At 39.6% G+C, this 11,533-nt stretch overlaps 2 protein-coding genes across 2 annotated transcripts; both read left to right on the forward strand.

Moving 5' to 3' along the window:
- Positions 1-1,093: 1,093 nt before the first annotated feature.
- LOC125868658 (uncharacterized) lies at positions 1,094-2,337 on the forward strand (the record flags this gene model as incomplete). Its single annotated transcript, XM_049549259.1, has 2 exons — positions 1,094-1,436; positions 1,631-2,337. Coding segments are annotated over exons 1-2 (1,050 nt in total), but the record flags the coding sequence as incomplete, so codon positions are not given.
- Positions 2,338-2,373: 36 nt separating this feature from the next.
- On the forward strand, positions 2,374-3,092 carry LOC125866685 (uncharacterized). Its single transcript, XM_049546992.1, has 2 exons — positions 2,374-2,847; positions 2,907-3,092. Exons 1-2 carry the CDS (start codon positions 2,374-2,376, stop codon positions 3,090-3,092), a joined length of 660 nt encoding a protein of 219 aa, XP_049402949.1.
- The last annotated feature ends 8,441 nt before the right edge of the window (positions 3,093-11,533 follow it).

An 11,533-nucleotide genomic window follows, 5' to 3' on the forward strand; every position in this document is an offset into this window, starting at 1 on the left:
TTCTAGATGATTTTTTTTTAAAGTTAACTTTAATTTCTGTCATGCTGAAAATTTCAGACTTGGGGCTTTACTAGAATACTGTATTTAACGTCCCCGCCTTGAAAAAAAATACTACTCTCAAGGCGTTACAAGGTCCCGAATACTTAACCAACTTTAGGCTTTACTAGAATACTATGTTTAACGTCCCCGCCTTGAAAAAAATACTACTCTCAAGGCGTTACAAGGTCCTGAATACTTAACCAAGCTTGAGGCTTTACTAGAATACTGTGTTTAACGTCCCCGCCTTGAAAAAAAAATACTAATCTCAAGGCGTTACAGGGTCCCGAATACTTAAATAACTTGAGGCTTTACTAGAATACTGTGTTTAACGTCCTCGCCTTGAAAAAAAATACTACTCTCAAGGCGTTACAAGGTCCCGAATACTTAACCAACTTGAGGCTTTACTAGAATACTGTTTTTAACGTCCCCACCTTGAAAAAAAAACTACTCTCAAGGCGTTACAAGGTCCCGAATACTTAAGCTTAAGGTGTGAAGGGATGTGTTTAATGTCCCCGCCTTGAAGATCACTAACTTGAGGCTTTTTCAAGATCCCTAATGCTTAAATTATTCGCCCCTTCTTAACTACCCATTTTTTCAAGTTTTATCTTCTTTCGTGCATCATCATAAGTAAATATTAACACTTTTTTTTTGCAGTTTGAACAATGGTTTTCTTCAAGGATTATACTTGCCTATCTTCTTAACTCAAATATCTCATCGTTGGAACAGAGGGTAGTACCGTGGAGACTAAGTTTTTGGTCCAGGATTCTTTTGTTGGTCGTTATGTTGATCCATGGCCACAATTGAGGAACACGCTTCATATGAGAAGTTGGACATCCGAATACGATCACAAATCTAATAAAGCCTCAAAAGCATGGTATCTTGAAAAACCAAATCCTCAACGTACAAACATCGCAAGCACTCTTTCAAATTTAGGTCGTCGCATGATTCTAGATGAACTACGTTGGGGAGACAACATTGTGCTTGAAGGTGAATNGAGAAACCAAATCCTCAATGTACAAACATCGCAAGCACTCTTTCAAATTTAGGTCGTCGCATGATTCTAGATGAACTACGTTGGGGAGACAACATTGTGCTTGAAGGTGAATATCACTGCATTCCAGGATATTGGGAATGGACAGAAGATGTCTTAAGCAAAAATGGGCAAAGTCTAAACAATGCTTGTATTTCTGATGCTGTATTTGCTTCTCTTTTTACTTATGATCGGAACTCCAATATTGTACAAACCTTTTGTGAGGCTTGGTGCCCTCAAACAAATACATTACTTACATCTATCGGAGAAACATCCATATCTCTTTGGGACTTGCATATTCTAGGTGGTTTGCCAATTAGCGAAGTCCCTTACGAAGAAGTGATACCTAACTCCAAGGAACTTACAGGTTTGGATGACAAGAGGGAAAGATTTCTTCCTTGAACTTGCGAGTGTATGTTTGTTGCCTTTCATCATCTTAAAGAGAAAAATAATGGTAATATGAGGGTCTCTTTTAATGCAAGAAAGATCGCAAATATGAGCTAGCTCCCCCAAGGAAAGAGAAGAAATCTCAACTTCTGTCATCTACTCATAATCCAACAGGTGAGATACCTACTGAGATAAACACATGGTCAAGTACTCAAGAGATGGTATTTTCTAAGCTTGGAGCGAAACACCAAAAATATGAGACTTATCTGACGGTCTTTTTGTCATGTTGGTTATGTGCCTTTGTATTTCCATCTGAAGAAGGGAATTTCATTCGGCCTGAAACTTTCAAGATAACAAGCTTAATGGCGAGCGGTAAAAGGGTTAGCCTTGCAGTTCCGGTCTTAGCAAGCATATATCATGGCTTAAATAAAAGTTCAAATTCTTCAAAGTTAGACCATATAAGAGTCTGTTTTCCCATCCACTATGTTTATGGTTGGCTTGCTTATTATCTCAAGACACACTATCCACTTACTAGTGGACCTTCTCTTCCACGAATGGTGGTATATTCTGGGGAAGGCGCTGCAAAGTACTTTGACAAAGATGAGGCAAGAAAGCGTGTTCATCGAGGGGAAAGCATTGTATGGAATGCAACCATGCTTAGTAGGCCTCACCCAACTTATTATATTGATGATGGAAAAGCACCAGAGTTGGAGCTAGCTTATTTTATGAGCCTTCGTTTTAATTATCTTCCATTGAGGAGGGGAGGTTCCTTTGTCATTGAGCGATATAGTCCGCACCGATTTAGTCGCCAATTTGGTTTTCATCAAGATATTCCTGGCTATTTAGAAAATGATATTCGTGCTGAGTCGCTTGATGAAGGCCTCAGATATTGGCGCATTTGCATATCACGTGCAACTATGTCTAAAGCGACATTTCCTCCTGCGGTAACTTCCACAAAGAAGCTTTATACTACCCAATATTCATCTTGGTGGGAGAGATCATATGGAATGGTTCTTGAGGATAATTTGGATGTTATGGTAGAGAAAGTTGGGTCAGAATTTGTTACCCTTTTAGAAGACAAAAGTCAAGATATCGAGAAGACACTTTCAAAAGTCAAGACACCACTTGCTCCCCAACATCAAAGTAAGAAGATTAACTCCTCTAAGGTATCTAAGAAAGAAGTAGTTCATACTTCTACTGATAAAGAGAAATGTCCCCAATTTCTCTTCTCTAGTAAACGGGCCCTTCAAGAAACAAGCAAAACTATCAAGGATCGATGTTGGAAGAGGCAAAGGGTTGAACCATTTGGGGCAGAAGTTGTTGATTTAAGAATCGTAGAAGTTCAGAGTGTCGATAGTCCTCCAAGATCAATGACAATTCAGAGTGACAAGGTTTACTTTTTTTTTTTTTGAATAAAATAACTTTGCTAACCCACTCTTTTCATGTGTAGGTTAACGCTGCTGGACATTCACTAGGATTGCCACATGAGATGCCACAAGTTAGCGATGAGTCTACTGCAATATCAAGACCTAAGGCACAATCAATTTCAAATATTGAGCAAGAGCAAAAGACATCATCTACTTCTCGTGGCCAAACTTTAAAAGGGTTGACTCCTAATTTAAATGAGTTTTCCTGAGTTCTTCCAAAGAGTAATGGAGCTATATCTGTCTTCGAAGGAAAAGGTGTTGTGTTCAACCACAAAATAAAGTACATCTTGGGTCTTTGGGAAGAGATTTGTGGAAAACTTTCCAGAACTTCTCTAGACAATATTTCATCTTACAAAGATGATATTTGTGAGATTTTCAAGGAGATGAGTGAGATGAATTTATTAGATCTTTCACCATTGAAGAGCTTGGTAGATTCTCTTTTTGATCATGCTACTTCTTATGATCAAAAACACTCTAATTTTGTTGACAAGGCGCATGAAGATAAGAAGATGGAGTTGATTTCCAATGCCAAGGAGCGTCTTGAATTGTTCAAAGTAGAAGAGGGTGAGAAGGCAAAACATGTTTCTTCTAACAAGAAATCACTAAAGAAGGTTAAGCGGAAACTAGCAACTTTACAAGGAGAGCGAGAGGGACTTGAAGCTGTTTAGAAGCTGCTAAGAAGAAGGTTGAAGAGGTTCAAGCCAAGATTTTAGCTACAGAAGATGAGATATCCTCGTATGAAAATATGAGTTTATTAACGCTTGAAGATTCAATTCGTTTGGAACAGAAAAGAGAGTGCTTGGAGGCTAGTCGTCAAGATTTGACTAACTACAAGTTACGCTTAAATTAGGCTTTTTTTTTGTTTTCTTTAGCATTTGATTGATGTTTTAGACAATTTTATAGTAATGAATTTCTTTCTTTTCTTTTCTTTCTTTTTTTTTTTTAATCATATCATGCATTTTTATTGCATGATCCAATTTGAATTTGCTCTTTAAGTCTTGATCCCAAGCTTTTAGTAATTCAAAGTCATTCCATATTCTGCATGCCAATAAGAATGAATATAGTGCAAGTTCCACATTTTTAAGTTTGCACATTCAAGCTTGCCTTATCAATTTTGTGGAATTTAACTCGTAACAAGTTTTAGGTCCTTAACTTGTAAATTCATAGAATTCGAAGACATTGACTTGTAACTTGGTCTATTTAAGAGTCTAACATGCAAACTTGTAGGACTAATTATATTACTTTGTCGGATTTGAAGACTTCAACTTGTATATATAGAGGATTCAAATACTTCAACTTGCATATTTGTCTGAATTTAAACACTTCAAGCCTACTGTCAAAGAAGCTCATATTTCATAAGGGTTTGCCCCCATCTATTGACCATTCAATACTTTGTACAAGTCTAAAGTTTGATGGGACAAAAGATAAAACAAAATACTTACTGCTTTGATTGTCATGTGACAGATCAAGTGGGAACATGTGGTTTTTTGACACTCATGCAACTGAACTTAGGATATATTCTAAGCGCCTACGTACCTCAGTGAAGAGGATCAAGTCACAACGTAGTTCTGGGGGATTGAGTGAATTTTTTTTTGTTTGTTTGTGCTGTACACAGTTTATACTCTTGCGGGCCAAGAGTGACATGCAGTTTAGGCTCGTACCTTAAGGAGCATCATCTTACTTCAATGGTAGTACCTCTTTAGGAATTTTGCATTAATAGGACCAATCCTTACGCCATCTGCATCAACAAGCTTGTAAGCACCATGTGAATATGCTTCTTGTACAACACACGGTCCATCCCATTTTGAGGTAAATTTGCCCCCAGACTTGTGCGAAGTAATGATGGGTCTTTTTACAGTGAGAACTTGGTCTCCAACTTGAAAACACCTCAAGCGAACTTTCTTATTGAAAGCACGAGATAGACGAGCTTGATAACATTCAAGGTTTTGTTGGGCTTCTAGCCTCTTTTCGTCAAGTGCTTCTAACTCAGCAAGACGCAGTCGAGCATTTTCTTCTTCAGTGAGCCCTTCTTGAATAGCAAGTCTTAAGGAAGGTATTTGACGCTCGAGTGGCAGGACTGCTTCAACTCCGAAAGCAAGTGAATATGGTGTTGCTTGAGTTGGTGTGCGGTATGTTGTCCTATATGCCCACAAAGCTTCTTCCATTCTTTCATGCCAATCCCTTTTGGACTTGGAGACAACTTTCTTCAGGAGGTTGCATAAAGTCTTATTGAATGCTTCGGCAAGACCATTGGCAGCAGCATGATACATAGAAGATTTACGCTGCTTGAAACCAAAGAGATCACAAATTTTGTTCATTAACTTGTTATCAAATGGCTTGCCATTGTCTGTTATTATGTAGCGAGGGATGCCAAAGCGATAGATGATATTCACTCGGATAAAATTTGCAACATTCTCTTTCTTCACTTCAATAAGAGCGACAACTTCAGCCCATTTTGAGAAGTAATCTGTTGCAGCCAAGATGTACAAGTGTCCACCAGAAGATTTTGGTAGTGGTCCCACAACATCCAATCCCCAAGCGTCAAATGGCCGAGATGTGATAGTTGGGTGCAATACTTCAGGCGGTTGATGTATGAAATTTGCATGAAATTGACAAGCATCGCACCTCCGAGCATAATCTAAGCAATCCTTCACCATGGTTGGCCAATAATACCTTATCCTTTTTATGTGAAAGTGGAGTTTCGGTCCAGATTGATGTGATCCACATACTCCTGAGTGTGCTTCTTGCAGAGCTTGAATTGCCTCTTCCTCTCCCAAACATCGTAATAGTACACCCTCAAATGATCTTCTATATAATGTGTCCTTATAGTAAGGAAGCGAGGTGCACGACGACGAATATCAGTCTTTCTCCTTGGATTTTCTGGAAGTATCCCATAACACATGTAGTCAATAATGAGTTGTCTCCAATCTTCCTTTACGGCTTCAGAAACAGCAACGAGATGCTCAAGCTCATTTTCTATATATTCTTCCTCATTTGGCGGTGGTACTATCCATCTTTGACAAATAGTAACTTGTGTTTGATCAGGAAGGGTTAGAGTTGAAGCCAGGGCAGCCAATGCATTAGCTTTCTTATTTTCCGTTTTACGAACATGTTGAAGGGTTACATCTCCAAACCATCCTATCAACTTTTGGGCATAGCCATGATAAGGACGCAATTCGGGCTTTTTCACCTCATAACTCCCCAAGAGTTGGTTGATCACCAACCGAGAGTCACCAAAGACTTGTAAGTGTAATTGCTTCATGTCGACAGCCATCTCAAGTCCAAGTATCAATGCTTGGTATTCAGCGACATTATTAGAGCAACATTGCTTCAAAGTAAAGGAGAATGGTAGAATCTCTTCTTGCGAAGTGATGAACACTACGCCAGCGCCAGCTCCGCCACGATGTGAGCCCCATCAAAGTACATTTTCCAAGGAGGTTGAATTTCAATAGACATCACATCTTCATCAGGAAGATCATCAGTTAAATCCCAATCATCGGGTATCGGATGGTCTGCCAAGAAATCCGCTAATGCTTGTCCCTTCATAGCTTTCTGAGGGATGTACACAATCTCAAACTGTTGGAATTGGAGGTACCATCTTGCTAGTTGGTCACAAAGGACAGGTTTTGACATAAAAAAAGTGATGGGATTTGCTTTAGAAATGAGGCGGACAACATGCGTTTGAAAATAATGCTTCATCTTTTGAATTGAGAAGACAAGTGCCAAGCACAACTTTTCAATTGGCGAATAGTTCAGCTCATTCGGTGTCATCGTTCTACTTAAGTAATAAAGAGCGTTTTCCTTGCCTTCACTATTCTCTTGAGCTAGTAGGGCTCCTACAGACCTTTCTTGTGCCGCAATGTAGAGTATCAATGGCTTTCCAGGTATAGGGGCTGCCAAAACTGGAGGTTTCGCTAGATACGATTTGATACTTTTAAAGGCATCGCTACATGTTTGATCCCAATTAAAAAGAGCACCTTTCTTCATGAGACGACCGAATGGCTGACATCTTCCCGCTAGATTTGAGATGAATCTCCTCAAGTAGGCTAACTTTCCTTGGAGACTTTTTAACTCATGAATATTTCGAGGCTCAGGCATCTTCGATATTGCATCAACTTTGGCTTGATCAATTTCAATTCCTCGATGTCTCACAATAAAGCCAAGAAACTTGCCAGAAGTAATTCCGAAGGCACATTTCAATGGATTCATCCTTAGTTGATATCTTCGGAGCAACTCAAACACCATTCTTAAGTCTTTCAAATGATCACCCCTCCTTCTCGACTTCACCACCAAGTCATCAACATAACATTCAACATTTTTATGGAGCAAGTCATCAAATATATTTTGCATAGCCCTTTGATATGTGGCACCAGCATTCTTTAAACCAAATGACATCACTTTGTAGCAATAAATACCCTTAGGTGTGCGAAATGCGGTGAGTTCTTCATCCTTTGGAGCCATGCAGATTTGATTATAGCCAGAAGAACCGTCCATGAACGACATCGCCTCATAACCAGTGGTGGCATCAATCATCAGCTCCGGAATGGGAAGAGGAAACTCATCTTTAGGGCATGCATTATTAAGATCTCTAAAGTCAACACATACTCGAATTTGACCATTCTTCTTCCTCACAGGAACAATACTTGAAATCCATGTAGGATATTTGACCTCACGAATAAAGCCTGCCTCAATGAGTTTGTTAACTTCATTTTCTATCAATGGAACCAAGTCTGGCCTAAAGCGTCTTTGAGCTTGCTTAACAGGACGAGAACCATTTTTGACTGCCAACTGATGGACCGCTACTTTAGGATTCAATCCAGGCATTTCTTTATAACTCCAAGTGAAGACATCCCTGTATTCTTTGAGTATATTCATATAAGCGGCTTCTTCATCAACTTCTAGAAAGGCACTCAAGTAAGTCGGCCTTGGGTCTTCATCAGTGCCAAGGTTAACTTCTTTCAAAGGATCTATTGTGGTCTTTACTCCTTCTTCAAGTTCCGGTGGAGCATCTCTAGCATCTTCCTCTTCTAACGGATCATTGTCATTGACAGATATATGACAACACCAGACAACATCTTCTAACTCTTCATCAATCTTCATTTGAGGCAAAGAATCGTACTTATTTTGGATTGTAACATGATTTGAGGAGCCTACACTTTCTTCATCTTCCTCGTGCTCCTTGGTGTAAACCACAGTGTGAGCCTTTGCCTTGAGTTCTTCTTTACACGAAACCACAAGTTCCACCCGCCGCCTCATTCTAGAAGGAATCAAACTTTTGAAATCCTTTCGAATCAAATGTGAAGCAGGCGTTGTAACTTTTAAATAACTTCTCATATTTTTGTTTTTCTTCAATGGACCTAACCTCTCAAACACAGAGGTTCTTGCAGGCGATTCTCCAAGTCGATCAAAGACGGAAGGCTTTTTGTTGGGAGTAGCGACATCATCTTCAAAAGTTATATGGTTATTGCTTGCCCTTCTTATGGAAATGCGAATTGGCGGCGGTTGGCTATAGCCTAGGCCTTCACGTGCTTGCCTAGTTGTATCTTCTGATAGAAGTTTCCCTAACATTGATGGCTCATTAGGGTTGTACCCAGCCTTCACAAATAACTTGTAAGCATTGGGATCAAAACCTTCTCTTGTGCGAATTGTGGGGAGTGTCATATCTCGCACTTGATTTTAAGTGATTGACTTTCCTTGCAGCTTCGGAGGCAAGTTTATTGCATCGATCCGTCTTATAGGAAGAGTTAACCCTCTCAATGCATTTTCTTGAAGGTTAGATGATTGATCTTCTTCTTTCTTTACTTTTGGAACATAGCGAAGTCCAAAAGTCAGCTTTTTCTTCGAAGACATGATCTTCCCTTCATTAAGATTGGGACAAGGTTCTTTAGTGTCAATTTTTACCTTTTCAACAGCTACATCGATTCTTTTGCTTATGACCTTATCAGACATGATTGGTTTTACATCATTAGACTTGGCCCTTTAACAACATAACTTTTCAAATAGAATTTCGCATCGGCAAAGTGTGTCTCAACTTCGGTGAAAGGGTTATCATCTGCAACTATCTTCCTTTCAATTCCGCCTTCAAGATATTTCAAACATTGATAGTAAGAAGATGAGACAATTATATTCTCATGTACCCAAGGCCTGCCAAGTAATATATTGTATGACGTCTTTGCATCAATCACATGCATCCATGCGGTTGATCGCAAATCTTCCATGTGGATATCTAATTTAATAGAGCCTATGGACCTCTGCCCCCCTTGATTAAATCCTTGTATCAACAGACGACTTTCACTAAGTTCTCCAGTCGTGATGCCAAGTTCCTTCAATGTGTGGATAGACAAAATGTTGACTCCAGATCCTTCATCTATTAAGATTCTATTTATCTTCTTCTCTAGCACGTGACCCACCATATACAAAGGACGATTGTGTAGTGTTTCACCAAACAGAAGATTATTATCTGTAAATGTGATTTTTGTATCACATGCATGTACTTCATGGGAAGAAGGTTCAATAGGTTTTTCAGAAGGTGAGGGAGTCATCATTGACGAGATTTCAGTTGTTTCCTTTTCATCATCACTAGGAGACACTTTTGGTGAGGATTCACTCGTTGTTCCCTCTTTGTTAGTAGAAGGCACCTTCGTTGTTTTTGCTTTATCAGCATTGAAACATGATGCCTCGACATTGTCCTGAGTAGACTTTATGTCGAACGAACTTGGTAAGAATTCCTCTAGAGCTTCAGGACGTCGGGGTTTTGGTAGTGATGCACTTCTACCTTTGCCCTCTTTGGGCGTTGGATTGATTTCTACTTCTCCAATTTCTTCACCATTTTCCCTCTAATTGGTTGCTCGGACGATTCTTTTCGTAAGCTTGACTTGTTGCGTCTTCGCCTAGTCACAAGAATCCAGCCTTCATCATATCATCTTGAGATTTATCTTGCTCCAATAACTCTTCTTCATGTTTTTTAGAGATATATATTTGGATCGGATCGAGCGAGCCAAATGTGATAGAGATTTGGTTAGAACTAACCTTCTCATCATCAAGGACAATTTTCTTTTCGTTAACCAATCGCATCACTCTATCCTTGAAGGCAAAACATTTTTCAAGAGGATGACTCACAAGTCTATGATACTTGCAATAATTTGGGTCATTAGCTTTTCCCGCCTCATCAGGTAGCTTCATCTCTGGCAAATCAATGAGTTTTAACTCGAGCAACTCATCAAAAATCTCAGAAACGTCAGAATCCAAGAAGGGATATTTTTTTCCTTGCATCTCCCTTAGTGTCGACTTTTGATTTGAACGTGCTTGGAAAGCCGTTCTCACATTTTGCTTCATGCCCTCATTCGTAGTGATCTTCGCAGGCGACACATTAACATTCATGGATTCTTTATTGTCATTTCTAGGCACAAATTTACTCCATCTATTGGGTTCCTACTTGTCGCTTCCTTTGCGAGGGTCTCAGATATAAGTCATATCTTTTCCAGCAGAGGACATGCTTAACTCCATATCATGAGTGCGAGTAGCTAGATCTTCGAAGAATTTTGGTTTTATTCCTTGTAAGATGTAAAGAAGCTCCCAGTGCATTCCTTGAATACACATTTCAATTGCAAAAGCTTCCTAAGCCTATCCTTGCAATTTAGGCTCGCATCCCTCCATCGATTTATGAAATCTATAACCGGTTCATCCTTTCTTTGGCGAGTATTTGTGAGTTCTACCATTCTCACAGTACGCCTCGTGCTATAGAATCGATTGAGAAACTCGTGCTCTAGTTGCTCCCAACTATCAATAGAATTGGGCTTAAGATCTGTGTACCAATCAAAGGCATTTCCTTTTAGAGACCGAACAAACTACTTGACAAGATAGTCTCTATATGTTCCAGCATTTTTACATGTCTCCACAAAGTGTGCAACATGTTGCTTCGGATTTCATCTACCCTCAAATTGTTGAAATTTGGGAGGTTGATAACCAGCAGACATTTTTAAGTTATCAATTCTTGCAGTGTATGGCTTGGCATACATATGAGAAGACTTGGTAGAGACTTCATACTTATCTTTGATAGTGCCTTCAATGAACTCCTTCAAGCGATCGAGTGGGATCATCTCTTCAGAAGAAACTGGCATCTCATTAACAATCAGTGCTTTCTTTGCAGGATCTCCGATCTCTTGAACTTCAACACATTTTTCGGGTGCATGACTCGCTTCTCCATCTAAAAGTCCTTCCATTCGATCCATCAACTTATCGTTCTAGACTCTTGGTGTTGTACATATTTTGTCAATCCTTCAACTAACTTCGTCAGATTTGCGAGTTGTTCCTCAGAGGAAGAAGCAACAGCCACCATTGTTTGCATGATCATTGGAGATGTAGGAGAGTAGCATGGATTGTCGCGTAAGTTGATCTTCAGCGGACTCACATTACGCGATGCACGTGGAGGTGATTCGTTAGTTGAATCATAGTTCTCCCTTGTGGTAGAATTCTTGGAACCAGATTGCTCAAGTAGAGCCAATGTCTTCTTGATCTTTTCAGCAATACTGTTTCCTCCTTCCAAAGCATTTGTGGAGGAACTCTCTCTTTTTGGAGTTGAAGACCCAAAAACAGGAGTTGATGCGGACGACACTTGTAGTGTTTGTTGTCCTAGCGTAGCAGCTTTGTT

This window comes from Solanum stenotomum, chromosome 6 (genome assembly GCF_019186545.1).
Source record: "Solanum stenotomum isolate F172 chromosome 6, ASM1918654v1, whole genome shotgun sequence".
In the NCBI taxonomy this organism is placed as follows: domain Eukaryota; kingdom Viridiplantae; phylum Streptophyta; class Magnoliopsida; order Solanales; family Solanaceae; genus Solanum; species Solanum stenotomum.

Excerpts from the sequence above, each read along its gene's own strand:
- LOC125866685 (XM_049546992.1), top strand. The coding sequence starts at position 2,374 with ATGTCTAAAGCGACATTTCCTCCTGCGGTAACTTCCACAAAGAAGCTT. Across the intron at positions 2,848-2,906 it reads TGACAATTCAGAGTGACAAG|GTTAACGCTGCTGGACATTC; the intron begins GTTTACTTTTTT and ends TTTCATGTGTAG.